General features: G+C 32.2%; 1 protein-coding gene across 2 annotated transcripts; it reads left to right on the top strand.

Annotated features, from left to right (window-relative positions):
* Nucleotides 1-10,525: 10,525 nt before the first annotated feature.
* LOC107016018 (short integuments 2, mitochondrial-like) lies at nucleotides 10,526-16,303 on the top strand. Of its 2 annotated transcripts, none has more exons than XR_001456408.2 (8): nucleotides 10,526-10,743; nucleotides 11,568-11,672; nucleotides 12,103-12,180; nucleotides 13,015-13,156; nucleotides 13,258-13,328; nucleotides 14,815-14,911; nucleotides 15,193-15,833; nucleotides 15,920-16,057. XR_001456408.2 is itself a non-coding variant. In XM_015216494.2 (8 exons), exons 1-8 carry the CDS (start codon nucleotides 10,591-10,593, stop codon nucleotides 16,172-16,174), a joined length of 1,119 nt encoding a protein of 372 aa, XP_015071980.1. In that variant the 5' UTR covers nucleotides 10,526-10,590; the 3' UTR covers nucleotides 16,175-16,303. The 2 variants fall into 2 exon arrangements, 1 of the variants encoding a protein (XP_015071980.1); XM_015216494.2 differs by having other exon boundaries at nucleotides 15,193-15,410; nucleotides 15,920-16,303.
* Nucleotides 16,304-17,650: the final 1,347 nt, after the last annotated feature.

Here is a 17,650-nt window from a genome sequence, read left to right as displayed (position 1 = left end):
CGTTTTGTCGATGTAGAAACACACGCAGCAAACAAGGAAGTAATCGAAAGAGAAAATTACCAGCTTATCCGTTTACTATCCGAAAGTACAACTTGAAATGCCTTTGGTATCACTTCTCATAGCTGTGTTAGTCCAACCCAAGTCCCACTTCTAAATAAGAGGATATATATATATATATATATATATATATAAGAAAAAGTAATTTAATTTTAATTTTAATTTTAAATATACCAAAAGAATTTTGATGAACTCACTTGTCCCACGTGGCTCTGTCCTGTTGATTTGACCAATTTAATAATGTAAATAAAGTGTTGTAACTGTGGACTTTTTCTTGGTAATAATAAACATTTATTATTTAATATTGGACTTTATTCCTCAAAGTATGACTTAAAAGACTGCTTTAATTTTGCAGCTGAAAAACATATAATGATGACTTTTTAGTCACCAAATGAATAATATAAACGTTGTAAATATCCAAAAGGATTTTTCCATATTATTGATAATGGTAGCGTTTTGGGAAAGTTGAATATATCTTTATAACATAATATATAAATATGCCTTTTAACTTAGTTTGAATAATATTTATGTTTTTTAATTTTGAATGTGTACAAATAGATACTAAAACTTGTATAAAGTTGAACAAATAGCCACATATGTCCTATATGTTATCCAACATGTCATTTTTTGTCCTACGTGATGTCTTATGTGTATTGTGTCATGTAGGACTTATGTGTTTATTTATTTAAAAATTAGATAGTGAAAATGTCTTTTTGTGCATTATGAAAATTGAATGTCAAAATTAAAATTTGAATCCAAATTTATATTATATTATGCCTATCTTTATTATTTACTTAGACACTTTGTTGCATGATACTAATCTGTCAAATAGTAAAAGATCTATATAATACGATTTTCACAAAGAAATTTCTCTGTCTTCAATATTATTTTATTATTTTTATTTTTATTTTATTTTCTTATTTCATAATATAAATCGGTTCTTTCTATTTTTCAAAAAAATCACCCTATATAATTTTCATCTAATATAAAATTATTATTTTTTAAAATATTTTATTTAATATAAAATTATATTATATTCTAAATTTTAAAGAGAACCTACGAAAAAATTGAAAAAGAAACCAACAAGCATAATTGCAATTACAAACACAACAATTCTCTAGATCATACACTATCTTTTTTTCGAATGTTGTTAAATCTGAAAACGACCTATCGCATTACTAAATTATTATAATGATTTTTAAAATTATTATGTTATGTATCGTATTGTTATCTTGTACATTAAATTATTATATCACGTATTTTATTTTTAAATTAAAATTTTCAATTTTATCATTTAAAGTTTGTGCATTCTTCATAGCGAAAATCAATGATAATATTATCAGGTTATGTCTTAAAATTGACAAAAATTGAAAAAAATATATTTAAATATTGTTAATTCGGGATGAAAGTAGTATATGCAAAATAATATATTTTTAAAAATGTTATATTATATTGAAAAATAATTACGAACATTAGAAATTTAAATGTAGAAATAATATTAAAATAATAAAAATGAAATAGAGAGGTGAATAAAGAGTGGTTGAAAACTCAATTCTCTATTTTACTCTCCAAATATAAAAAATAAAAGGTAAAATAAATTTAAATCGAAAATCGTCTTTAAGATGCACAACATAAGAAATTAAGAACCAAATGAAAGAAATAAAAGAAGTTATTGAAAGATGATTAATTGAGCTAATGACAAAACTCAAAGCATTGACAAAGTTGATCATTATAATATGAGAAATTGTGAATATACTAGAGGAATAATACATATAGTTGAACAAATTAAGAGAATCACTTTGACATTTAGCTAGATTCACGATTGAATTCTAAATTTTTTTTGTTAACATTCTTTTCTTACCATATATTTATGAAAAATATGGATTCTACCATTAATCGTCTATAAAGATTAGAGTTCGATGATATATGTAACAATTTTGTTTAGCGAAATTCAGCCTATCACTTGGTGATATAGTGTAGAAATGAATTATGTAACTCTCAATATTTCAATACTTTACTATTTTTCTCAGATTCAACAAAAATATCAGGAATAGTAGGATCTGTTACTGAAAAAACTTACAAGATAATATAATTGTAAGATTACAATTGAAAATAAAATGAAGAAAGTAATCTCTTCAGGCTGAGGCGCGGATATCTCGCTCTCTTTAAGGAGATTCAAGCCCACTACAGCAAATGTTTTCACCGGTCCAGCAGTAGTCCTCTTTGACTTGTCCCCTCCAGGATATAACAGCCTTCACAAAGTATAACTCAACAACTCTGGACAAGAGTTGAGTCCAAAGCTCCACAAAAGAGAACACCTCCCTTCAACTAATAAGAACTCTCTTTTAGACTAACTCTTTCACTCTTTGTTTTCTCTTATGAATTGTGTGTTTCTAAAACCAAATGAAGACTACCACTATTTATACTACAAGAAGTCTTCCTAGCAATGAATAGGAAGATAATGGAGGTAGTAAATAGTGAAGATAATGGTCTTAGGAGTTTCATAGGTTACAATGGGAGTTACATAGGTTACATAAGTTACAATGGGAGTTACATAGGTTACATAGGTTACAATGGGAGTTACATATGTTACATAGGTTACAAAGAGTAATGGAGGAATTAAGAATGAAATACATTGATGGATAACCAATGCTAATGGATGATGTAGAAGTCATCCATTCCAATGTTCATTCTTATAACTCCAAAATAAAGCAATTTAATATGTTAAATATTAATATTAAAATGCTAATAACCTAACAATCCCCCACTCATTTTAATATTTAGATAAGAGAGTATATCAGTTGAAGGAAGACTACTATGCATAATGAAGGTGTGCTCTGCATTGAACCTCCACTTAGTGAAACAGTAACTTTTACTCCAGAGTCGTAGTGGTCTCAGACTTGAACTATGACTGCTTAAGGGAAATAAAATATCACTGCTCACACATAATAATCAAGGTGTTGACATGAGCTTTAACAGCCAGCACGTTATGGCCATGTGCTATCCCGGTTTCATGAGTGCATTTGAGAATAAGCCCCATTCTCATAGGAAGCGACCTACTTCCACACATCACATAGGTGAAATCTGTCGAGAGTGCTCCTGTAAGATTAACACTCCACCCATACGGGCTACAGATATTCATTAAGAGTTTTATCAACTCAACCTTCACAAACTACAGGAAATAATGCACTCACATCATAGGGAGGGAAAAAAAAAGTGCATTTTTCACAACAAGTCATCATATGATTAGTTTTTCCCTTTGAACCTGGTTATAGGATCTCTAGTCCCCAGGTTGGGTTTCCTCATATATGACTCAAGGATTTGTAGGCTTCAATCCCATCCCCCTCGATGTGCTCCAGACCTTTTCTCTTGTTAAGGCCTTCGTAAGAGGATCTGCAAGATTATCACAAGATTTGACATAATCAACATTAATGGTACCATTTGTCAAATACGATCTTACATTACTGTGTTTCCTCCTTATAGGTCTGGATTTACCGTTGTAATAACGGTTTTGAACTCTACCAATTGCAGCGGTGCTATCACAATGAATTAAAATAGGAGGAATTGGTTTTTCAAAATAAGGAATTTGAAACAATAAATCTCTTAACCAATTCGCTTCCTCACTAGCTGAAGCTAAAGCAATTAGTTCAGCCTCCATGGTAGAGTTAGCAATTATAGTTTGCTTTTTTGATCTCCAACAAACAGCACCACCACCTAAAGTAAAGACATAACCAGTGGTAGAACAGGAATCACCTGACAAAGTGTTCCAATCCGCATCACAAAAGCCTTCAAGTACAGCAGGATATTTTTTATAGAACAAACCACAATTTTTCGTTCCAATTAAATATCTCATAACTCTTGTTATAGCATGCCAATGTTCATTACCTGGCTTGCTTGTAAACCTGCCAAGTACTCCTACTGCATATGCAATATCAGGCCTAGTGCAATCAGTCACATATCTCAAACTTCCGATTATACTAGCATATTCCTTTTGATTTATTACATCATTTTCACTTTCAACAGGAAATAAGTGAACACTTGAATCAAAAGGAGTAGCAACATGCTTGCAATCATGAAAGTTATATTTTTTCAAAATTTTCTCAACATAATGTGACTGGTCAAGGAAAATCCCCTCACATGTTCTTGTTATTTTTATTCCAAGAATAAAATTTGCCTCACCAAGATCTTTCATATCAAAATGGCTTCTAAGAACATTTTTAGCTTCATCAATAACATTCATGTTAGAGCCAAAGATCAACAAATCATCAACATATAGGCAAATGATCACATGTGAATTATTCCAAGACTTATGATATATGCACTTATCACACTCATTTGTTTTAAAACCATTTTCAATCATGCAGGAATCAAACTTTTCATGCCATTGCTTTGGTGCCTGTTTCAAGCCATATAGGGATTTAGTAAGTTTACATACTTTGCTTTCTTGGCCTGCTTCAACAAAACACTCGGGTTGGTCCATATAAATTTCTTCATTTAGGTCTCCATTTAGAAAAGCAGTTTTTACATCCATTTGATGAATTTGCAAATCAAAAATTGCAGCCATAGCAACTAAAAGTCTAATGGATGTAATTCTTGTTACCGGAGAAAAAGTATCAAAAAATTCTAGGCCTTCTAGTTGTTTAAAACCTTTTGCAACTAGCCTAGCCTTGTATTTATCAATAGAACCATCCGGTTTCAACTTTTTCCTTAAGACCCATTTGCAACCAATTGTTTTACAACCCGGTGGTAAATCAACTAACTTCCAAGTTTTATTAGAAATTAGAGATTCCATTTCATCATTTACAGCCTCTTTCCAAAAAATAGAATCATGTGAAGATAATGCTTCTTTCAAAGTTAGAGGGTCATTTTCAACATTAAACACATAAAAATCAGGACCAAAATCTTTTTCTACTCTAGCTCTTTTACTTCTTCTTAACTCAAAATCAACAACTTCTTTATTTTTCAAAGTTGAAGTAGAAGAACTAGGTAGTGACAAAATATTTTGTTCAATCCTTTGACCCCCACTATTTTAGTATCAAAAGGAAATTTATTTTCATGAAAAATAGCATCACCAGATTCTATTACAATATTATCTTCAAGATTAAAAAATCTATAGGCTGTACTATTTGAAGCATAACCAAGAAAAGCACAAGTAGTAACTTTCTTACCCAACTTTGTAATCTTGGGATCCATTAGCCTCACAAAGGCTAGACAACCCCAAACTCTTAGATATCCCAAACTTGGCTTGTAACCTTTCCACAATTCAAAAGGTGTCAATTTAGACTTTTTATGAGGCACACGATTCAACACATAACAAGCAGTTAAGATAGCTTCACCCCAAAAATTTAAAGGTGCATGTGACTCAATAAGCATGGCATTAGTCAATTCAACCAAAGTTCTATTTTTCCTTTCTGCTACTCCATTAGACGAAGGAGAGTAAGGAGGAGTAGTTTCATGAATTATTCCCAATGATCTAACAAAAGAATTAAACTCATTTGATTCATATTCACGGCCTCTATCACTTCTAATTCTTTTTATTTTTCTTCCAAACTGATTTTCAACCTCATTGAGATAAGTTTTGAAATTTTCAAAAGCATCACTTTTATTTTTCATCAAGTAAACATATGTAAACTTAGAAAAATCATCAATGAAAGTGATAAAATATCTATTACCTCCACGAGTTAGAATTCCACCAAGTTCACAAATATCAGTATGAACTAATTCTAACAAATCAATTTTTCTTTCAACTTGAAAATGAGGCCTTTTAGTGATCTTGACTTTACTACAAGCCTCACACTTTTCAAAATTCTTTTTAACCATTGGGATTAATCCTAAACTACTCATGATTCCAACATAACGATCATTAATATGACACAAACGAGCATGCCAAAAATTAGTAGAAGAAAGCATATAAACAGAAGTAGAAGTTTTATTCATTTCAACATTTAACTTAAACATCCCATCACATGCATACCCCTTCCCCACAAAAATACCTTTCTTCACTATTACATATTGATCAGATTCAATAATCTGTTTAAAGCCTGCTTTATTAAGAAGAAAACTAGACATCAAATTTTTTCTCATAGAAGGAGTATAAAGTACATCTTTCAATGTTAATATCCTTCCAGAAGTAAAACACAATTCAACATCTCCCTTTCCAAGCACTTGAGTAGTGTGAGCATCACCAAGCATGATGGTTTTGGGCTCCTCAAAATGAGTATATTTTTTAAACCAGTCTTTGTCATAACAGACATGACGGTTTGCACCAGAATCAGCCCACCATCCATCAACATTCTCAACCATGTTTATGTCGGTAATCACCGCCACAAAAGGTTCTTCGGTAACGTTTGCCTGAGGGTTAGGACCACGTTTCCGGAATCTGCAAAATCGAGCAATATGCCCACTCTTGCCACAAACAAAGCATGGTCCCTTTTCTTGAACTTGTTGATTTTGTGCTTGGTGATTTTCACCATTATTTTTCTTGGGAGGTCTACCATTATTTTTCTTGAATTTTTTCTTCTTAGGCTTTAAAGAAGTATTTTTGTGAGTTTCAGGAGTAGCATTATTCGAAGTAATTAAATTTACCTTCGATGTGATGTTGTTCTCTTCTGTTTGTAAAAGTGCATCTTGGCCTCTTGCTTCTTCTTCCATGCGGATTTTCATTATCAAGCTTTCAAGAGAGGTTTCCTTTTGTTTGTGGCGCATAGTTTTTTGAAATTCCTTCCAAGAAGGTGGAAGTTTATCCACTATGCCACAAACAATAAGGTTATCTCCAATTTTAACCTCTTCGGACCTAAGCTCTCCAACAATCATGATGAAGTCTTGAGCTTGATCTACCACTGATTTGTTGTCCACCATTTGGAAACGAAAAAATCTACTAGCTGCATATTTTTTCGCTCCAGCCTCTTCGGTATCATACTTACTCTGCAATGCCTTCCAAATTTTCTTTGCACTAGAGTAAGTTCTATCATAATAATCATAAAAATTATCAGATAGACAATTAAGAAGATAATACCGACACTTATAGGAATCACCATCGTACTTTTCCACTTTCTCTAGATGAGAAATAGTTTCATCATCATTCATAGTGGTGATGTCTTCTTTATTTGGATTCTTCTCAGTTAATACATAAGAAACATTGAGAAGACTTAAGTAGAAAAGTACTTTACCCTTCCATCTCTTGAAATGGTTACCATTGAACCGAAATGGCTTGTTAAGATCTCCCATCTTGACATCCGCGGTTTTTTCAATTGTAGCCATCTTTGAATCTCCTTAAAATTGTTAGTGAAAAAACTTACAAGATAATAAAATTGCAAGATTACAATTGAAAATAAAATGAAGAAAGTAATCTCTTCAGGCTGAGGCGCGGATATCTCGCTCTCTTTAAGGAGATTCAAGCCCACTGCAGCAAATGTTTTCACCGGTCCAGCAGTAGTCCTCTTTGACTTGTCCCCTCCAGGATACAACAGCCTTCACAAAGTATAACTCAACAACTCTGGACAAGAGTTGAGTCCAAAGCTCCACAAAAAAGAACACCTCCCTTCAACTAATAAGAACTCTCTTTTAGACTAACTCTTTCACTCTTTGTTTTCTCTTATGAATTGTGTGTCTCTAAAACCAAATGAAGACTACCACTATTTATACTACAAGAAGTCTTCCTAGCAATGAATAGGAAGATAACGGAGGTAGTAAATAGTGAAGATAATGGCCTTAGGAGTTTCATAGTTTACAATGGGAGTTACATAGGTTACAATGGGAGTTACATAGGTTACAATGGGAGTTACTTAGGTTACATAGGTTACAAAGAGTAATGGAGGAATTAAGAATGAAATACATTGATGGATAACCAATGCTAATGGATGATGTAGAAGTCATCCATTCCAATGTTCATTCTTATAACTCCAAAATAAAGCAATTTAATATGGTAAATATTAATATTAAAATGCTAATAACCTAACAGGATCTCATAGGAATTTGTTTGAAAATGCAACAAAGGTGAAAAATCACCAACAACAAAAACACTCTATTGGACCGACACTTTCATTGAGAAATAAAAATTTAAAAACCGGATGAGATTAGATACACCAGTTATCCTTAACGGTAAACGATGAATCCAAAGTTATTGGATATTCATTACTCAAAGAAAGGAACATAGCTCTTTACTATATAAAACTTAAATTACGATGTAAACCTATTTATTAGTGAAGTTTAGTTGAAAAGTGAATCTCAATTTTTTTTTCCGAATGAGATAATTCATCTTACTTTTAATATGTAAATATGTTCTTGGCCAAGCCAAAGAATTGACAAATTTATAGGGACGGATTCATCTTCTTTTGGACAAGTTGGGGAGCTACTTTTTGAAAAATTACTTCATACCACCACTTTTAATTTCAAAAGTTCAAATGTAAAGCATATGTTACTTTTTTAGTGTTTTTTAATTTACTAAATATCGACTTTAAGGGATACTACGTAAATTAGTTTGTAAAATTTAAATAGGAGAAATTACACGGATAAACAAGCATATAGTAGTTAATTAGTTGGCATAACTATATTTTTCATTAATTACCACTTACATCTTAATCTTAGCCATAATTACATCGCCTCTCTTCTCTCTCCTTTTTTATATATATTCAAATGTAAATTATACGTATACAATTATATGACATATATACAAATACAATTTGCCTACCCCCACTCTTTGCTCTCTCACACTCGCCTCTCTTTTCCATATTTCAATCTTGCTAGTCAAATATACAAACACATATGTAAACCAATTAAACATATATAATTATCTGACAAATATACATAATACCATTCGCCTCTTTCCACTCTCTGCCCTCTCTAGCTCATCTCTCTCCTCCCTCTCCCAATCTCGCTCGCCTGATATACAAATACATATATATACCAGTTACATATATACAATTATCTGACATATATAATTCGTCTCTCTCCACTCTCCGTCCTCTCTTGCTTGCTTTTCTCCTTTCTCGCAATCGCGCTTGCATCCCCCCCCTCTAAAATGTAGTTACGAATCGTAATTAGCAAACTATAACTATGGAACCTAATTAAATTTATTTTAATGTCTATTTATGAAATTTCCTTATTTTAAGGAAAAATTGTGTCTGTAGACGCAAAGTAGTGTGTTTCTTCTTTTTCTTTGTTTAGTGGAGATCTACTCCTATGCTACAAACTATTAATTCAAAATAAATAGCTACAATTTCATTTAATTCCAATTCACAACAATTTTTTGTCATTCGCCTCTCTCCTAGAATCTCACTCGCCACTCTCTCAGTTTATACAAACACAAATATATGAATTGTGTTTGGATTTGTGTAAAGCAAGATGTGACTGTATAAACAACTACATATCTCTTTATCCTATACACTAATACTATATAAATACAAATTTTCCTCTACTCAGTTCTCTTTTATTTTTCTCTCTTTATACAAATATAAATTTTACAAATACAAATACAAGATATAATTTGTGTTTGTATTAAGCGAGAGAGATTTGAGATACAAATATAAATATTTTAACTCGATTCAATTGCATACTTTAAATTTTGTGCAGATATACAAACAAAATCATTTATACACACACACACACGTATATATATAGTTGCATATATACAATTGTCTAACCAATATACATATACAATAACTACGACCTATTAATTCTAACAATTGATTGTAGAGTTGATCATTCAGATCTTTCAATTCTCCATAGATGTAGATCTCGGACCTATGAATGGGATATTTCCAAAACTCATATGAAAAAAAGGAAGTGAGTTAGACAAAAACAGAAGCAACTTGGATAAAGAGAAACGAAGTAATTTAGACAAATTTTTTTTGTCGATAACCTCAGACTAATCAATCAAATATTGATTAATATGTAATCTTTATACATATTAAATGTCCACGAATTAGATGCTAATTTTCTATGAAGTGCAAATAACAAAATTATAGCTATAGAGCGTTAATGTGCTTTTTATGTTTGTTATTCTTAATATTTGCTCGTAATTTTATATAACTTATAAGATTTTTGTAGATGGATAAATAAATAGGAAAACATTATTCATTTATAAATTTAACATGAAATTGAATTTACAATTTTGAAATTCGCATAACCAGTATATATATATAAATTACAAGAGATGTATAATTTACATAAAATGGTTTTGATGTACTCTTTTCATTTATTTGTCCTATTGTGTTTTTCGAAAGTCAGTTTGACTAATTTTTAAAGTTAAATTTGATTATATTAATTTGATATTTTAAACAAAAAATTTAGACATTCAAAAATTATATAAAAAGTATTATAAATTATAATTTTTTGTATATCAATATGATATGAAAAAGATCTTAAAATATTAATTAAAGTTTATATATTTGATTCTAAAAATAAAAATTATGATAAACAAATGTGGACAGATGGAGTATAAGATAAGTTCTCATTTTGGTTTCTTAATATATTTTAGTTAATTCAAATGGTCTGATTTTAAGCGAAGAAGACCTAAATCGAAATTGAAAATTGATGGTGAAGATGAAAGGATGGTTAGGGCAAATGGGTTTCAACAAAAATGGCGGAAATATTAACTGGTTCCCTGGTCATATGGATGCTGCTAATCGTGCCATTCGCCGCCGGCTCAAACTCTCCGATTTTGTCATTGAACTCCGTGATGCCCGTGTAAGTGTCTAATTCAATGTATTTTGAAGTAACACTTTTTTGTGTTAGATAACCAGATACTGCTTTGATACTTGTTCAAGAATTTAGGTTAAAAAAGGATTGGTACTAAAGTATGAAACTTTGGAACTGATCTTGAATGGAGTACAAAATAAGAGATTGTTGAGTAATCAAACTTCATGTTAATAGACATATATGTGAATTTCAGCTAAAAAGGAGTGATTTTTTTTTTGGCATACTAGGAGAGAAAAGATTAGGAACCATAAAATATGGGCTAAGGTGGTTGTGACCTTTGTCATGGATAAGATACAGTAAATGAGACGCCGGTGGTTTAGGCATGTAAAGAGGAGGAGCGCAGAGGTTGTTAGCGATAGGCCTAGTGAGAAGGTGCATAGAGGCTGATCAAACAAGAATTGAGAAAGAGCGATTGGACAAGACATGACACACCTTCAGCTCATCAAGGACAATGACCCTAGGCAAGAGAGCGCGGGGTTCGAAAATTAGGTTAGAAAATTAGTAGGATGTAGAGCCATTTCTTGCATTTAGGTCGGGGGCATGGTTCTAGTTTAGAGCACTTTATCTTCTCTCTCTCCCTCCTCCTTACCAGTATTATTGCCATTACCTCAATTTTCATTAGTCGTACTACTATTGTTTCTTTTACATTAGTTATCCTTACTATTTCTGCTGATGATATTTTTCCTAGTTAGTATTGTTATGAAATAGGCCGAATAGCTATTGCTCCCAACTAGTTTGAAATGGAGTTTAGTGGACTGAGTAATTAAGTTAATTTCAGACTAAACATGTTTAAATTTTGCGATTTTATGCAGATACCATTATCCTCCGCAAATGAAGACTTGCAGCCTATGCTTTGTGAGAAAAGACGGGTGATTTCCCTCAATAAGAAAGATTTGGCCAATCCCAACATCATGCATGTACCTATTCTCTCTTTCTTACTCCCTCCATTTCAATTGTTTGTTTGATTATGACTTGGCACGAAGTTTATGAAAGTAAATAAGACTTTTGAATCTTATAGTCTTAAACATGCCATGTGGTAAGATGAAATTTTAAAGAGTTGCGGAAAAAATGAAAGAGATTTTCTTTTCTTAAACGGACCAAAAAGGGAAGTAAGACAAACCTGATCCCATAACTAGTTATCTGAAGCCTTATGCATGTTTGTTTCAATAAACTAATGAAGTTGATTAGTGTTTTGTGGAGTGCTTTGTCTTTCATGTGACACAAATAGTAATATAGAATATGTCTTTTAAATAATTGTGCTTGTTGAAGGAACTTCAATTAAATTTTGATTGGTTCGATGGTGTTCACAATTGTAAAAGTGAAGCTTACATTTTTTATTTTATGCAGAGATGGATCCGATATTTCAATTCATGTAAACAAGAGTGCTTCCCAATAAATGCACACAGTAGAAGTTCTGTGCAAAAGGTTAGCTAACGTTTTATCTGTGCAATTTAGATGGAAGCTTGGTTCATGGCTTTGTATTATGTTTTATATTTCAAAGATGCTGCAATAGTTATCCTTGAGCACTTTTATCAATGTTATTAGTTGTAATGAGTACTTCTAGAACTTTATTCTTATTTCTTAGAGTAACTTCAATTTTCATCAACTAAAATTCAATTCTCAAGTACATTTTAGCCTGAAAAGATCTCTGACTCTTCATATTTTAGAACTATTTGCTTCACTATTACTCCCTCAGGTTCAATTTGTTTGTCTTGCTTCCCTTTTTCGTCTGTATAAAGAACGCCTCTTTGCCTTCCCAGAAACTCTTGAAGTTCAACTTTTCACATCAACATGAATGTTTAAGACCACAAGATTTCTACATATCTTTAGTTTAAGACCACAAAATACAAAAAATTTCTACTTTCTTAAACTCTATATCAAGTCAAAACTAGATAAATAAATTGAAAATGGAGGGTAGTGAAAAACAAAAGAGTGGTGTCATTGTCAACCCCCCCCAAAATAAATAAATAAATAAAAAGATGACTTCTTTTGTTTTGGAATGGAAAGGCCTACTTCACTTCTTCACCCAATGAATATATTGCCCATTATATATGCCAGATAGCAAAAAATATTAATTTTTTATCCTTAGTAAATAGTAGGCCAAGAACTATTAATGCAGAATATAGTCAACTGCGACCAGATTAATGAATGCTGAGTGATAAAGGTTCTTTTGATTTTATTTTTGAGTGAGCCAGACGTTATTAGGTTACCTTTCTTCCAAGATTTTCTGAAGTATTCTTTGTTATTTATGTATTGAAGCTTCTCGATATTGTGGAGTTTAAATTGAAGGAAGTTATTTCAAGGGAACCTACTCTTCTTGTCATGGTGGTTGGTGTTCCTAATGTCGGAAAATCAGCTTTAATCAATTCCATCCATCAAATTGCATCATCCCGATTTCCAGGTGAGACAATTGTTTTTGTTAGTGTTTCTGTATGACGTACATGGTTCTTTTGGGATGCTGGCATATTACGTCGAGCGCCTATGGTTTTAACTTTGTCTTAGTGCAGGAGAAGATGAAGAGGGCTACAGTGGGGCCTTTGCCTGGTGTTACTCAAGATATTGCTGGATATAAGGTATGAAAATATTCAATAACTTGGATATCTGGTAGTTATTCAGTGATGGCTAAAACTGTGTGATAAATGGTGCAATATTTCATTTTCCAAATTTCACATTATATTTTCTGTACTCCTTTGCTGTTCAGGAAAAATAATTTCTTTCATGTTGACCATATTCTGCTTCACACCACAGAATTTTGACCCTAGATAGTAGTATATAAGGGTCGAGGATTAGGGTGGAAGGCTAGTAGGTAGTAGGTAGAAGGATTTTTGTGTAGTACTCTCATGCTACCTTATTCTTCAATTATTATTTTTTTACCAGTTGTGCCTCTGCTTCAGTTATCGTACTATTTGTTGTTGCTATTGTTCTTTTCTCCATTATTTTATATACTTCCTCCGTTTCAGGAAGAATGACCTTTTCTTTTTAGCCTGTTTCAAAAAGAATGACCTTTTTTTGGGTAACATTTTAATTTCAGTTTTCCACGTGGCATTTTTAAGGCCACAAGATTAAAAGACAATTTTGTACATTTGACGTAACTTTAATTTAGAACTACAAGATTCAAAAGTCTTCTTTATTTTCTTGAACTCCGTGCCAAGTCAAACTAGGTCGCTCTTTTTGAAACGGAGGGAGTATATGGTTTCTTCATTACTAAATTTCCTTTTATTTTTTTTCTGTTTTTGGATATAGCCGAGAGTATATCTGAAACACTCTCTCTACTTTCAAATGTTAGGGGTATGGTTACATACACACCATCCTCGCCAGACCCCATTTGTGAAATTTCAGTGTGTATGTTGTTGTATCACAGATTTTCGACTGGTTTAGATATTCTATCTGGCTTGTAGATTTTTTAAGAGAAGTGTAAATGCATATATGAAGCCCAAGAGATTATAGCTATGGGAAGGTTGAGCTTAGTTGCTTATTCTCTGATACATTAGATGCTTGAGCAGAAGCATTAAGCTTTTCAACTGGTGCAAGTCTCTTTCCTTCTTTTGCTCAGGGGTAGCTCAAGAGTGCATATTTTTGGTTGTACAGTGACATTCCTAATAGAAGAGAATTTTTATCTCTCTGAGCCTAAAAATCCAGGATTTGAATTTGATGTCCTCTTATCGATTCCTCCTGATATCCATTACAGCCCGAGTGTCCAAGTATGTCGGAACTAAAGAACAAAGCAAGTGCATTTCATCATCAGACAACCACTCCCTTATCTGATGGGCCAATCTGTTACCTTCTCTAAGATAGTTATAAATTTTAATTGATGTCACCTCAATCAGAAAAGAGAGAGTTTAATACTTTTAACTGATAGAAATTCCCTTTTAGATGTAAAAGCGACATTCCAATTCTTATTTGATGATCGGGTACCAAAAGCTGCTTTTTTATGGCCATAATTTCCATTAGTTGGGAACTTCACGTCATTGAAACAGGCATCTTTTTTGTTGCTTGTTATATTGAATTGTTTGCTGTTGCATATTAATGTTGCTGATGCTTATACATCGCTGTACACAGATTGCACATCAACCTAGCATATATGTGTTGGACACTCCAGGTGTGTTGGTTCCAAGTATTCCAGATATTGAAACAGGGTTAAAGCTGGCCCTAGCAGGTTAGTTCCTTTTCCAAGTTCACATTCTATTCATCTAAAGAGCTTTTTCTTTTTTAAAGCAAAAACGTCTAATATCAGCTTTAGGCATCTTGTTTTATCAAACCTAAGGTTGCGTTTTTGCTATCAAGCATTGTAAGTAATGATAAAGGGTAAACAGTAACCCCCACTATAAATGAGACAAAGAGCGTGCCCGTATTGAAGCAGAGCCAATGAGAAACTATGGTGATTCTTTTAAGATTCAACTTCACTTAGCCTCCTTTGGTACCTGTATGATTGTGCAGGGTCCATCAAGGATTCAGTTGTTGGTGAAGATCGAATTGTTCAATACCTATTGGCAGTTCTAAACACTAGAGGAACTCCTCTTCATTGGAGACACTTGATCGGTAGGGAAACTGAGGGCCTTCATCATGAGTTGGATGACAAACCTGAATATAATCTCAAGGATCTTCTACCAAAAAGAAGGAAGCCACCCAACAAATCTGATATCTACTACATAGAGGTAATACATGATGTTTTTTTTAAAAGGTCCAAGTTTTATCGATGAAATACTTAGAAGTGTAGTTACATGTGTACCCAATTTGGAAAGTTTATGATTATAAAACCAAATTTAACCATATATAATCAAAATAAACCATGAAACTTCTCTTATTCCTAACAAATGGAGTTAAAACTACTTTAAATTTATTTATTTATTTGGCATGTGTTGTACTAGTTGATTGTTTCTTTCGCTTTGTATATCTTATTATCTTGTTACTGCCTGATATTACTGCTCTTTTTTCATCTCTCCTTGCCTTACCGGAAACAACAACCTTACCATCACAAGGTAAGGGTAAGGTCTGTGTTCAGACTATCCTCCTTAGACCCCATTTGTGGGAGTATGCTGGGTATGTTGTTGTTGTGTTGAAATCTAATACAAAGTAAGGTAAGCCATGCCATTTAGTTCAAGAAGAAGCTCATTGTCGTCATCATCCTCTTCTATGGTTGTTATCATGTTTCCTTTGTTTATAGGATATGGTCAGTGAAGTCAAATGCACACTATGCACCACACTGTCAGAGTTCAATGGTAATTTGGAAGATGAAGGCGAGTTGGAGATTTTGATAGATCAGCAGTTTGAAGCATTGCAAACGGCTCTAAAGATACCTTACAAGGCATCGGAAGCTCGCATGATGGTGTCAAAAAAATTTCTAACTCTATTTAGAACAGGCAAACTTGGTCCTTTCATCCTTGATGATGTCCCTGATGCATCTGATTCTGCATCTTGAAATGCCATTTGCAAGGTATCAATCAGTGTATGTAATATGATTTATCTTTTTTGAATACTTCAAACCTTATCAATCTAGTACTAGTTTGGAAGTCGTTTTAATAGACATATTTCCACTATTTTCCATGAATTATTCATGTTGCTTTTACTTTTTTTGATAATCTAGAAATACCTGTTCACAATTCAAAAGTCAGTGGATAATGTGCCGGTACTCTATCCTTCTGGCCTTCTCCACTTTAATATGCATTTGACTTTTGTTTATTGAAGAGTTCAAGCCTATGACGTGCGCCTAACTCACATATCGAAATTGCACTTTTATAACTAGACCAAAGTCATGAAGGCAGGTTGCTATTATCTAGTCATGCATATCCAATATCTCAGCTAGAAAGGAGCTCAAATGTTTGGTTCAACTCCCTTCAGTTAATTGGTGAGTCAGGCGTATGAATATACAATCAAAACTCTCTATAATGGTGTTGCCTATTTCGATGATTTTTGGTTGTTCAAGTGTGTAGAAAACATCTTACATAACTTTAGCATGAAAAAATTTATTCTGAAAAAGATGATTTTTGGTTGTTTAAGTGTGTAGAAAACATCTTACATAATTTTAACATGAAAAATTGATTCTGAAAAAAATTGATAGTTATATTAAAAGTATTGTAGACGATTGTTATTGAAATATAGAATATAAGGTTTACTTGTCTAATGGATATTATCAGATTACTTGATCCATTTATAAAAAAAAAAATTAGCAATTAAGTCATAATACATAACATATTTAGTTAAAATAATAATATTTTAAAATATTAAAATGACAATATTTTAACAAATAAAATGTATCCTTGTATAATTTATTTATCTTCCTTTTATTTCTCAAATTAGACCCACTTTTTGACTAAAAATAATAGACCCCATTACCCACTTTTCATTCTTTAAATATTTTTGAAAAAAATTAGCAATCTAGTAAAAAAAACATAACATAATTAATAAAAATCTCTAATTTAAAAATATTAGTAAAATGTCAAATTATCTTTATGTTAAAAACAATATGTATCCCAATTTACTTCCTATTATACCTAACATTGATTACACCTTTTCCAATCATTTCTCTCATATTAAAAAAAGGGAAAATACATAAGTACCCCCTCAACCTATGTCCGAAATCCCAGGGACACACTTATACTATACTAAGGTCCTATTACCCCCCTGAATTTATTTTATAAGTAAGTTTCTACCCCTTTTTAGCCTACGTGACACTAGTTTTGTAAAAAAAGTCAATCATCGTTGGGCCCACAAGATAGTGCCTCGTAGGTCGAAAAGGGGTAAAAAATTATTAATAAAATAAGTTCAGGGGGTAATAGGACCTTAGTATAGTATAAGTGTGTCTCTGAGATTTCAGGCATAGGTTGAGGGGGTACTTGGGCATTATCCCTTAAAAAAAAAGTTACTTTCTCTCTCTCTTATATTTTACTCTTTCAAT

This window comes from Solanum pennellii, chromosome 4 (assembly GCF_001406875.1).
Source record: "Solanum pennellii chromosome 4, SPENNV200".
Taxonomy (NCBI): Eukaryota; Viridiplantae; Streptophyta; class Magnoliopsida; order Solanales; family Solanaceae; genus Solanum; species Solanum pennellii.
Note: the sequence above shows the minus strand (reverse complement) of the source record. Positions and strands in the feature narration are given on the sequence as shown.

Excerpts from the sequence above, each read along its gene's own strand:
- LOC107016018 (XM_015216494.2), top strand. The coding sequence starts at position 10,591 with ATGGTGAAGATGAAAGGATGGTTAGGGCAAATGGGTTTCAACAAAAAT. Across the intron at positions 13,157-13,257 it reads TGCATCATCCCGATTTCCAG|TGCAGGAGAAGATGAAGAGG; the intron begins GTGAGACAATTG and ends ACTTTGTCTTAG. Across the intron at positions 13,329-14,814 it reads AAGATATTGCTGGATATAAG|ATTGCACATCAACCTAGCAT; the intron begins GTATGAAAATAT and ends CGCTGTACACAG.